This window comes from Sminthopsis crassicaudata, chromosome 3, assembly GCF_048593235.1.
Source record: "Sminthopsis crassicaudata isolate SCR6 chromosome 3, ASM4859323v1, whole genome shotgun sequence".
Taxonomy (NCBI): Eukaryota; Metazoa; Chordata; class Mammalia; order Dasyuromorphia; family Dasyuridae; genus Sminthopsis; species Sminthopsis crassicaudata.
In genome coordinates this window covers 625400463-625413171 of record NC_133619.1, presented here as the reverse complement: position 1 = coordinate 625413171, position 12709 = coordinate 625400463, and the positions used below count along the sequence as shown (strand labels likewise).

The window sequence follows — 12709 nt, the reverse complement described above, 5'->3', positions numbered from 1 at the left end:
ACGAGATCTTAGCCAGGAGGATCTAGGCCAAAAGTGTTTGTGACTCCATGAAATCACTTACCACTGGACAAGTTCTTCTAAGGGCATGTCCCACTGGCTTGGGGAGTGGCAAGGGAAGGTCTAGAAAGTATCAGTTGTGCATGCAGACATTCTGCCAAGATCTATTTACTTTGGCAAATCTGTTAAGCCCTGAACTTCAGTTTTCTCATCTGTAATATAGGGATTAATACCTGCCTCTCCATATTCTAATAAGGTTTTTTTGTTAATCTAGAACTCTAATTTCATCAAAATAGGTAACTCCTAGGATGAACATTCCCTCTACTCACATAGATGGGCACTTTATCTGTACCTTAATAGTCTTAATGGGGCATCTAGGTGGCGCAGTGGATAGAGCACCAGCCCTAAAGTCAGGGGGATCTGAGTTCAAATTTGGTCTCAGATACTTAACACTTCCTGGCTGTGTGACCCTGGGCAAGTCACTTAACCCCAACTGCCTCAGCAAAAAAAAAATTGTCTGAAGAGAATTGCCTAGAACACTAAAAGTAGCTAACCATTTATATAACATTTGCTGTGTACCAGACACCACGCTAATACCTTACAATTCTTATATCACCTGGTTCTCAAATATCCCCAGAAGATAGATGTAATACTGTTCCCATCTTACAGATGAGAAAACTGAGACAGTTTGTTAAATGATTTGCCTAAAGTCACATAGCTAATAAGTTGTCTGAGGCCCCATCTGAACTCAGGTCTTCTTGCCTCTAGGCCCAAGCACTCTCTCCACTGAGCATCCTACCTGTCCTATTAGGAGTTAAAAGTTTTACATAGTCACAAAGCTAGTCTAAACAAGTCAGAGGCAGCATTGGAACCCCAGGCCACCAAGGCTCTCAGACTGGCCCACATTCTTCCCAGAACAAAGTAAACATTTAATAACTTTTTACTACATTAACATTTCGGAGCCTCCATTTCTCAAGTCCCTGTGAGAACACAGCAAAGTCTGGTTTCCTTCTCTCATTCTTTCTCTTGAACCATAGTATTTAACTTTGGATCTCGAATTATTATCACTCTGCATGAGAGCACACCCTACACACAACCAACAGTGCCTTCTCAACTGATGGTCTTCGAGACCACTGGGAGGCCGCACAGGATCTGCCAAGCCAGGGTGCCAAAGGCAAGGCCAGGGCGTGGTATTCCCGGCAGAGGCTGCCACGAGCCACTGCGCCCGGTCTGCCCCAAACAAGGTTATTAAGATTTTAGATGGGAAAGGGCTACATAGACACATCATCATTAGGATCGTTATCATTTTTACAAGTTAACAAAATAGTTCAAAATATGGCAAAGGCCAATTGCTTAGTTCCTCAGGAAAAAGTGAAGTGGCCTGTGTATTACCTGACCCTTGGAAGCCAATCTGCCCAAGCAAAGTTGTTGCCTTTTAAAACCCTCCTATCTAAGCCGAATTAACTCAAGTTGCATTTTGTGACAACTCTTTAAAAAGTTTATCCCTGTAATTCATATTCTAAGTGCTTTGTCCTTAGCCAGCTTCTCTTTCCATATGAGAAAGAAGATACCACTGAAGGAGTTACGACAAAATGTATCAGGTCTACCCAGGTTTTCTCGCGTAACCTACACCAAAGCTGAGCCAGCTATTTATATACCGAGAAAAAGAAGGAAATCTGGATTGAGGCGGAAAACATCTTGGCTTCTAATATGATAAAGGTATGCTGGCCAAGGCATTTGCAGAACTGATAATTATTTAAGTCTAAAACCCATTTCCTACTGGTTAAGTGGTCAAAGGGAATGAACCAACATTTTTTTTTTTTTTTTTTGCTGAGGCAATTGGGATTAAGTGACTTGCCCAGGGTCATACAGCTAGGAAGTGTTAAGTGTCTGAGACCAGGTTTGAACTCAGGTCCTCCTGAATTCAAGGCTGGTGCTCTATCCACTGCGCCACCTAGCTGCACCTGAACCTGAATTCTTACAAGAAGAATTACACTATTCCCCACCATCAGAAAGACCACTTCAAAATCCGAGCAGAGTGGCCACTTAGGCCAAATCTACCATTTGGCAAATAAAAAACTGAAGCTTAACAGTTAACATTCGTCTGAATGATTTGCCCCAAGTGGTAATTGAAAGAAATGGGGTCATCTGGGCCTTGGCCTGCAGTGTCGGGTGGTCTGGCACCTCGAGCCAGCTAACAGAGGTCAATCAAAGGGAAGATACAGGCCCACCAAGGCACCATTGGAGGGGCTCTCAAAAGGCTCCAACTGCCCTAGAAAGTGATTGGGAGTTAGGTCAAGGGAGAAATTCGACAACAAGACAAAGCGTGCAAAGAGGTCCCACCTAAACTAAACTGGTTGGAGCAGTGCAAAGGAGGTGCCCGTGGACTGGGCAGTGGCCAATCAATCACGACGCACACTACTGTGTCATAAGAAAACAATATGTGAAGGACTCGGAGAAGCACGAACTGATGGAGTGAAGCAAGCAGCCTCAGGAAACAGTGCTCCCAATGACTGGTGATAATGGTGCTCCCAATGAGAGAGAGGAACTGGCCAGAGCCTGGTCCCAGGCACCTTCCTCTGTCCTCTTTCTGTCATCCATCCAGCAGGCCCTCCGGCCTCCTCCACATGCTGTCACTTCAGAAGCACTGGTGTGCGTCCCCTCATGGAAATTCAAACAGGAAGGCCCACCATAAAAAACTCAAACTGAAGGCCACAAAATTATGGGACAACCCCATTCACGCAGTCCCTTTCTGCAGTCAGGTCAAGTTCTGCCTCAGCTACCAGCCCTATCACCCCGGGCAAGTTCCTGAATCCCTCTACCTCACTTTCCTCATTTGTAAAGTAAGGATAATAACAATCCCTACTTCCCAGAGTTGGGCTAAGAATCAAATGAGAATTGCAAATAATTATGAAGTGCCTAGAACACAGCAGGCACTGTATCAATGTTAGCATGACGACAATGCTGACTATATTTAGCCCCAAGAAATAGGATGCATTTCTACCCTTTTCTTTGCAAAGGCAGGGAAAGGGGAAAGATGCCTCAGTCAAGTGGGGGAAATCCGGTCAGACTTGGTTAATATGTTGGTTAGTTCTGCTAAGCCACTTTTCTTTCCTCCCTCTTTTTGTTGAGACAATTAAGTGACTTGCCCAGGGTCACACAGTGTCAAGTCTCTGAGGCTGGATATGAACTCGGCTCTCCTCCTGCTTCGGGGCGCCATTTAGCTGCCCCCTCTCTTACTTTTTGTCTTAAGGAATGGCTGTCTGGGTAGCAAAAGGAAGGGGATGTTTTAGAAAATAAAGAGAGAAAGAAAGGGACTGGCCTTGTGATTTCAGTGAAGAGAAAGGAAACTGAGCGTCTGGCACTGGTGGTGGTGCTCAGACTATACACATCACTGCCGTCCATGGGGTCGACTTAGCAAAGATACTGGGCTGATTTGCCATTTCCTTCCCCAGTAGATGAAGGCAAACAGGGTAAAGTGACTTGTCGGGGGTCACACAACTTGGAAGTGTCTAGTTCGGTGTCTGAGGCTGCAACAGAACTCAGGTCCTCCAGGACTACTACTCTATCCACTGAGCCATCTAGCTGCCCTGCCAAGCGATTTATTGACTGACAAAAACTATTTTGATTAACAAAAAATTTTGAAGAAAAAACCATTTTAAGTTGTTGACCTTTACTTCAATACTGTTACTTACTTAGCAACTCAATGTGTAAATCCTTATCTCTGCAAAGCCTCGGTGAGATGAGATTCCTAAGTTCAAATTTATTTATTTAATACCACTGTGTACAGAGTACCACAAGTCTTATGAAGGGCCTTATTGCATACACTGAAGCTACACTTCATACTGTTTAAATCAATAGAAACCAAACAAACCCCTTGGGGACTGAGAACGGAACATCTTATACTATGGCCCTAGATGTAGTTTCTACTTGGGGACTGAGAACGGAACATCTTATACTATGGCCCTAGATGTAGTTTCTAAGAAAAACTAAAAATTAAAATTATTCCCCCCCTCACCATTCTCCAGAATGTCTCCATTCAAATAAAAGGGTTTTTTCCCTTCCTTTTTTCCCTTGCCCTTTGCAAAGAAATGGGGGAAAGGAAAGTTAAGTGCATACTCATTTCTTTTCTTTGGGCCCAAATATTATCACCACCACCATAACATTCATATAGTGCCTGGTTTGTGCCCATTATAAGTGGGGTCCCAAAAAAGCCAGAATTACCAAGATAAAATAGAAAAAAACATATCTAAATCACCACCATCAAAATCACCTCTTGGTCCAGAACCAAAAAACAAACTTGTAATTGCATAATTGTGTCCAGAGTCCAAAATCACTATTAAAGGTACTTTAGGAAGGAAATCAATTGTCCAAGTTGACTTTGGTTTTAAGCAGCAAACAAGTGGGGCTTGCTTAAGACCCCATCTTTAAAAGTTAAGTTTGTTAACAGTACCCGGCCCTCCCCAAAAATGAGTCTCCCTGCAACAGGCCCCTCTCCTCCCACTTCAAAGTCATTCCTTTTCAAGTTCCCAACTACAACTCTATTCCAATTCTTCAAAGATTCAATGGTCCTAAGAGTAGAGAACCTTCATTCTGGCTTATCCCAGCAACAGATCATCCATCCATCTTATCACTCCATCTATCCGTCTTCCTCTTGAGCAACTAAACTGTTTGAAGGGAAGGACCTATTTCTGCTCCTTTGAAAGCCCCATAAGCATCACCAGATGGCTTGCAAAGACACCCAATTCAATAGTAGTTTCGCTCCTTACTTGGGGGGTGGGGGGAAAGGGGAATCCGCTTTTCCCTACTTTAGACTTTAGAAACTATCAAAGAAAAGGGATGTGAAGTAGATTGAAGTTAGCTGGTGGGGCCTGAGAGATAATCCAGTCCAATTCTCTCATTGTACATATGGGGAGATGGAGACCCAAAGCGGTCCTTTGCCTGTGATGCTCCTAGTTGCTGGAGCAAAAGGTCCAGAGACTTGTGTTGCCTAGAGCTGGCTCAGGTTACTCACCACAATGAGTTAGAAGGACGGACGGCTCGGGCCAGAGGGCAACGTGGACTAAGGCCAGAATCCTGCCCCATCACTTACTAGTGGGGTAGGGCCACATAGGCAGGGCTCTATTTCTCAAAAGCAGGATGCAAATCAGTGGAGACAAAGGATCTGGGGGGAGAGCAGCTGGTCTGCTGCGCCCAGGAGTCCTCTTAGGGAGTGTCACAAAAGCACGGGCTCCTGAAGAGGAGAATCAAAAGAGTAATTGTAAAGCACTTAGCACAAAGCCGGGCCCAGAGCAAGCACTACAGAGGCTGACAGAGGAAGCAAAGAAACCTGGCGGCTCCGGGGAAGAAAATGTACCACAAAAAATGGAGCACGCAGCCAAGACAAACACAACCAGCGCCGCCGCTCCTTCCTGCGTGACCTTGGGTGTCGCGTCGCCCCGTCCCGCAGGACCTCCGCTGTCACAACCATCACTGCGTCCGAGAGGGACCGAGGCCTGAGAAAGGTCACGGGCCGGGTCACTGCCCAGCGAGCACCGAGAGCATCCCGGCAGGGGGGGTCACTGAGGTCTCCTCTCCCGGCCCGTAAGCCAGGGCTGGTTCTGGGTTAGTGCCCCCGGCTGGAACCTTCCTACCTGACATATGAGTAAGGTCAGGAGAAGATCGGCGAGATGATTAGGACGCAGCAAGCCCAGAGCTCTGAGTGTAAGAAGGAAAAAAGGTAACAGATCTCCCTCTCCTCCAGCCAGCTGACGGTAGGACCCCTCCTCTGGCTCACCACGTTGAGGGGGGCCCCAACGACTGGACAGGACCCAGACCTGGGGCCTCCCAGACTGAAGCCCTGGAGGGGTGGTACATCACAGGGTTGGACCAAAGGCAAGGCCAGGGATGCTCGGGCGGGACAGAGGGAAGAGGACAAGGGGCTGAGGGGCAGGAGGGGGGCCCTGTAGGGAGAGCTGCACAAGGTAAACAGACTGAAGGTAAAAAAAACAAACACTCACTGCGCCCCAGGTCCCTGAGGAAAGGATTTGGGCCAAGAACGGACCTGCTCATTTTGTTTGATCATTTTTTTATTTGGGGGTGGGGGAGGGATGAGAGTGGAGCTCAGGCCCAGAGAGGCCCGGCCCAGGAAGAGGAAGGGGTTATTCGGGGGGAATCAGGAGGAGAACCAGGGAGAAGGCAGGGGGTTGGGGCAGAGATGGCATCCCTGGGTATGGGGCAAAGCCTCCAATGTGAGCGGTACCGTGGGATGGAGCCGGGGGAGGGATGGGCTAAAAATGGGGGGGGGGGGGGAGGCAGGAGGGTGACTCCGGGACGGGTGACGGAGGGGACAAGTGACAAGCGCGGCGGAGGATGTCTCGGTACTGGGGGGGAGTGAGGAAAAGGGGGGGCGGCTGGAGGCTCCTCTGGAGGGAGCGTCAGGGGGTTCCGGGAGACCAGTGGGAAAGGGAGTTTGAGGGGGGGGATGAAAGGTCGGGGTTCATCCCGGGGAGTTGGGGGAGGGGAGCAGATGAGGTGCCGCGGCGGAGAGGCGGCGTGGGGGAGGCTCACTTTGGGGGGTTCCATATTTGGGGATGAGAATCGCAGAGAACATGGAAAGGCCTGGGGCAGTGGGGGTTGGGAACGGGGTGGGGGGGAGGGCGGGGGACGGAAAGGAGGTTTGAACGAGGCTCTAACTGGGCGGGAGCGGTGGGGGGAGGGGTTGGAATCACCGGGGCGGACCGGACCTCGGGCCGGGGCCGGAGCAGGAGGCCTCGGGGAGGGAGCGGCGCGGGCCGCGACGGGACAGGGCGGAGCCGGACCACAGGCCGCCCGGCCGTGATTCGGGCGGAGCCGAGCATCCCGCTCCCCGCCGGCCGCGCCGTGGCCGCGGCCTCCGCCGTTACCTGCTGATCTGGATGGCGGACGGGGACGCACTTTCTTCGCCCGACATGATGTCGCCGCTCCCGAGGTGCTGCGGGGACTCGCCAGTTTCCGAGTGGCCCAGGGAGGAATGAATGAGGCCGGGCGGCGCCATGGAAGGGGAGGGAAGGAGGGAGAAAGGCGGGACGGGGCGGGGCGGCCTCGCAGAGGGGCCAATTGAAAGGCTTCTTGCAGGCCCAAGCCCCGCCCCCGGATTCAAGCCGCTCCCCACACTGCCGATCCAGGCGAGCCGGGCCCTCCGCCCTTCACTGAGCAGGCGCCGCCCTCGGAGGGCGGAAGGAGAGGAGGGGACAGCGCGCAGGCGGGCGCCCGGTGTCCTCGCTGCCCTTGCTCCTTCTGCCTGCAGAGAGGAAGGCGTTCCGCGAGGAGCCGGCGCGCGAGCGCCGCGGGGCGGTTGGGTAAGAACTGCCGCCTCCCCAGCGTTCCGCGACGGTTGGCACCGGTTTCAAAGCCCCGCCCACGGGAGAACGCGCTCACGCGAGCCAGCCGCCACGAACGGGAGCGGGCTTTGCGGCCCGGGGGCCTCGTCCCGGCTCTGCTCGCGCGGCCCTGCCTGGGTCACAGCCCTCGGGGCCTGACGTGTCAGAAGTGTTGGCCAATCCCGGAACAGAGGCGCCCCTCACTGGGACTGCGCGGGGCGCCGGGCCGAGAGCGCCCGCCTCCCCAAGCTCAAGGTCACGGAATCCCGCGGCCTCAGTTTCCTCCTCAAAAAGCCCCAGACACGGTCACCTACCACCGGCCCACTACAAACCCCGCTCTGTGCGCCAGGGTCCGAGTGCGGGGCGTCCTGCCCTCGGGGGGCTTACAGTCCGACCCGAGGCGATTACCAGAAAAAGTACCCGAGAACGTCCGCGGAACCGGGCCCCGGCAGAGAGACCACGTGCTCGCTTAGGTTACCTCAGCCCTTTAAAAGGGAGAGATAGACCGAGGCAGGGAAGAGAGAGACAGAGACAGGAGGGAGATGCAGAGACAGGAGAGAGACACAGAGACAGGAGGGAGACACAGAGACAGACGCAGAGACAGGAGAGAGAGACGCAGAGACAGAGACAGGAGAGACAGATGTTTATGGGAGATCCAAGACATTTTCTGTTTTTTCTTCACCAGTTTCCAAGCCTCAGGATGGCGTGGAACAGAGCCCACTTTGCTTACCCAGAGTGGTTCACGTTGCGGTTCTGGTCAGAAGGCAGGCGTTCTTCTCTTTTGGGTGGGGATGGTCCTGGACTCTCATTGGAAATCTGGGGAACCCATATGGGGATTAAGAAGGGGGCACCCCAAAAGTCCCAAACCGGTGTCAGGAGGTTTCTCGAGAATTTGAAGGCTTGAATCCATCTCCTAGTCATGGGGCAAAGTTTCTTAGCGGTGGGAGCCCATTCTTGTTGAAGAGACTGAAGCGAGGAGATAGTTATCCACTTTCAGTCGCGGACACGGGAATTCTACGGCCGAGGGAAAGGCTGGGGCGGGATCGCCCCACGAGGGGAGGGAGGTCTTGGGAGACTGAGGCAGGTCCCACAGCAGAGCCCCGAGGTCAGTGGTCCCCCATCACATCGCATCCCATCCCCTCGGAATCACGCTCTTAAATGAATGAAGATGGCCCAAGAAACTAGCACTGAAACTCAGTTATCTAAACTTCAGACTGAAGCTTAAGGACTCCTCTTGTTAAAGGAATACAGGACTAAGAATTCTCTACACGTGCACGTGGACACCTTCTCTCCAATTTCTAGTTTTGAAAGATTACGGAAAGAGCTGAAAGATAAAACTTGTCTAGAGGCCCTCAGCCCGTAGGTTTCAGAAGCGGGACTCGAACCCTCTCACAGCTGCTGCGGACGAGTCCGTCCTGGGGGAGAGAAGTTTGTCGTTTGGGTCGGGAAGGCTTGTGAGTTAGGGTTTACAGTCCTCTTCCAAGCTCCCTCCCCCACCAATCTCAGAAGAATTAGTTATAGGCTCACACACGGATTTGGAACGGGGAGGGATTTTGTTATTGCTAGTTATGCCCAATTTCGTGACTCGGTTGGAAGTTTTCCGGGTGGAGATGCTGGAGTAGTTTGGGATGAGTCAGGTGACTTTCACGGGGTCACCCAGCTCGTGCCTGAGCGCCGATTCGAACTCAGCCCTCGCCACTGCTGCCCCTAGCGGCCCCAAACGGGATTTTCGTTTGAATTTTTAAATCTAGTTTAATTCCCCCATTTTACAGATAAAGAAATTAAAGCTGAGATGCATTTTGTCCCAAGGTAGGCAGGTCTCCCCTAGACCCACAGAGGAGAGCCGAAGGGAACCCCTCTCACAACTTATGGAAGGAGATCTCTGAGGCTCTGACCGTGGTCTCCCACACAGTAAGCAGCAGGGTCAGCACTGGAAACCCAGGTTTCTTAAATGTTTTCAATTTTATTTTCGTTTCCATTACAAATCCTATTCCTCTCCGTATCACTGAGGAGGCAAGAAAAAGAGAAGCCAGTATAAGCGTGGGTTATGGTGGTGTTAGGTCATTGTCACACCTGACTCTGTGACCTCACGGATCTTAGAACACCTGGATTGGCCTTGGAGTTTTCTTGGGAAAGATCACTGGGTTGGTTAATCAATTCCTTCTCCAGGGAAGGAAGGCAAACAGTGCCTATGAATGAGGTCACAGCGTCTGAGGTTAGATGTGAACTCGCCTTCCGGACTCCACTCCCGCACTCCGCTCCCTGAACCTGTCTCCACAAATACAAGTGTCGTGTGTGTGTGTGTGAGAGAGAGAGAGAGACAGAGAGAGACAGAGAGACAGAGAGACAAAGACAGACAGAGACAGACAGAGACACAGAGACAGAGACAGAGAGACAAACACAGAGAGACAGAGAGACAGACAGACACAGAGAGACAGAGAGACAGAGAGAGAGACAGAGAGAGACGGACAGAGACAGACAGAGATAGAGACACACAAGAGAGAGAGACAGAGACAGACAGAGAGCAGAGAGAGACAGAGAGAGAGAGAGAGAAAGAGACACAGACACAGACAGAAAGACAGAGAGACAGAAACAGAGACAGACAGAGAGACAGAGACAGAAAGACAGAAACAGAGAGACAGAGACAGAGACAGACAGAGAGAGAGAGACAGAGACACAGAGAGACAGACAGAGAGACAGACAGAGACAGAGAGACAAACACAGAGAGACAGACAGACACAGAGACAGAGAGACAGAGAGAGACGGACAGAGACAGACAGAGACAGAGACACAGAGAGAGAGAAAGACACAGAGACAGAGACAGACAGAGACAGAGACACAGAGAGAGAGAAAGACACAGAGACAGAGACAGACAGAGAGCAGAGAGACAGAGAGAAAGAGACAGAGAGACAGAAACAGAGACAGACAGAGAGAGAGAGACAGAGACAGACAGAAAGACAGAGAGACAGAAACAGAGAGAGAGAGACAGAGACAGACAGAGAGACAGAGACAGAGAGAGACAAAGACAGAGACAGACACAGAGAGAGGAAGAGAGAGAGAGAAAGAGAGACAGAGACAGAGAGAGAGGAAGAGAGAGAGAGACAGACAGACACAGAGACAGAGACACAGAGAGAGAGGAGAAAGACAGACACAGACAGAGACAGAGGCAGAGAGAGAGAGACAGACACAGAGACAGAGAGACAGAGACAAAGACAGAGACAGACCCAGAGGCAGAGAGAGACACAGAGAGACAGAGAGAGAGGAAGAGAGAGACAGAGACACAGAGAGAGACACAGAGAGAGAGAGGAGAGACAAGAGACAGAGAGAGACACAGAGAGAGAGAGGAGAGACAAGAGACAGAGAGAGAGAGAGAGAGAGAGAGAGAGAGAGAGAGAGAGAGAGAGAGAGAGAGAGAGAGGAGAAAGACAGAGACAGACACAGAGACAGAGGCAGAGAGAGACAGAGAGACACAGAGAGACAGAGAGGAAGAGAGAGAGAGAAAGAGAGACAGACACAGAGAGAGAGACAGAGACAGAGAGATAGACAGAGAGAGGAAGAGAGAGAGAGAAAGAGAGGAGGAGGGAGAATAAGCTTCAATCTGCACTCTTGAGTCCATCAGTTCTTTTATCTGGAGATGAATAGCACGTTCACCATTAATCTTCTGGAATTTCCGTTAGACATTATGTTAATCAGTTACTAAGTCTTTTAAAGTTGATTATCTTTACAACTTTGCTGTTACTGTATAACCTGCTCTTACAGTTCTGCTCACTTGATTTTTTATTAGCTCACACAAGTCTTTCCAAAACCATCCTTTATTTCTCACAGTATCCCATCTCATGCACGTACCACAGCTTGTTCAGCCATTCCCCACCTGATGGCCATCCCTTCAGTTTCCAATTTGGGGGGGAGAAAGAGCCTTTATAAATACTTTTGTACAGATAGGTCCTTTTCCTTTTTCTTTGATCTCTTTGGAGCATATACCATAAAAGGTATATTAAGATTAATACTTTTATTTCCAGTACCATAAATTCCAATTTCCAAATTGCTTTCTAGATTGGTCAGATGGCTTGACAGCTCTACCAACCACTCCTTAATGTACCTATTGTTCTAAAGTTCCTCCACTACTTATATTTTTGCTAATCTGTCCCCCTTAGCTAATCTGATGGGTGGGAGATATCTCCCTCGTGTTAATTTGCCTTTCCCTACTCATTGTTGATTTAAACACTTTTTTTATACAATTAATGTTTGGATTTCTTTCTTAGAAAACTGCTCATATATTTGACCATTTATCAATTGGGGATCTGTCTCTAGTTTCTGCTAAGTATCTTCCAGTTTTCTCAACAGTTTTGTGCAGAAACATAAGTTCTTGCCCCCTGTGAGCTTTGGATTGATCAAATACTAGATTGTTTGGGCTCTATTTCTCAGATTTCTTCAGATTTCAAGTGTGTGTGTGCATAAGTTGCTTCGGTAAAAGAGAATTCTTTGAAGAAAAGGGTTTCCTTTGTGGCTTTGTAGGCTTGCACCTGGTACAGTTTAGACATTCAATAAATGTTTTAAATTGAATTGAAAAATGTATGTGCTATGTTTCAAACTTTAGAAATTCTTCCTACATATAGATTTGAATAGGGATTCATGGGCCTTTTGCAATAACTCCCAACAGGATAAAAACCCCTGATTTTGTAGATGAAGAAACAAGAGTTAAACAAGTCAAAGCAACATAGCCATTAATGGAAAAACTAGGAGTATAGTAATGAAATACAGTCATAGCTTGTTTATCATAACTTGTTCACTATAAACTGCAGAAGAAATTAGTATCTTCTCTCCATAATCACACCTCATTAAGGCCAAAGAGAGGCTGGGTTTAGACTTGAAAAGAGATCATCTAATCCAGAAAATTTTAAGCTTGTTTGTGTTCTGGACTCCCTGACTGATCTGGTGGAATCCTTTCCTAGAATGTTTTTAAACTCATAAAACTCATGGATAGTTTTCCGTTGAATATCCTTATTTTTTGCCTGGAACAAAAACAACTTATTGTTGTTTTGAATATTTTATTTTTTTCTAATTACACATAAAAACAATTTTTAACATTCATTTTTTAAAATCATGTGTTTTCTTCAATGTTGTATGAAGAGGTATTCTGATGGAAGTGGATATCTTCAACATAAAGAAGATCCAACTCACTTCCAGTTGATCAATGATGGACAGAAATAACTGCACCCAGATAAGGAACACTGGGAAGTGAATGTAAATTGTTAGCACTACTGTCTGTCTACCCAGGTTACTTATACCTTCGGAATCTAATACTTAATGTGCAACAAGAAAATGGTATTTACACACATATATTGTATCTAGGTTATATTGTAACAGTAAAA

At 48.7% G+C, this 12709-nt stretch overlaps 1 protein-coding gene across 10 annotated transcripts in view; it reads right to left on the bottom strand.

The window, feature by feature from the left end:
- The window catches only part of ACOT7 (acyl-CoA thioesterase 7), a 151921-nt gene extending 142949 nt beyond the window's left edge, over positions 1-8972 (bottom strand). For 4 of the 10 annotated variants that reach the window (XM_074307792.1, XM_074307793.1, XM_074307787.1 and 1 more), the window contains exon 1: positions 6882-7787. In XM_074307792.1, the coding sequence (XP_074163893.1) occupies positions 6882-7012 (131 nt within the window). In that variant the 5' untranslated portion in view covers positions 7013-7787. Of the gene's footprint in view, positions 1-6587; positions 6663-6857; positions 7788-8067 lie in introns of those variants that run through there. The other 6 variants (XM_074307783.1, XM_074307798.1, XM_074307784.1 and 3 more) reach the window with 5 other exon arrangements.
- Between the last annotated feature and the right edge of the window lie 3737 nt (positions 8973-12709).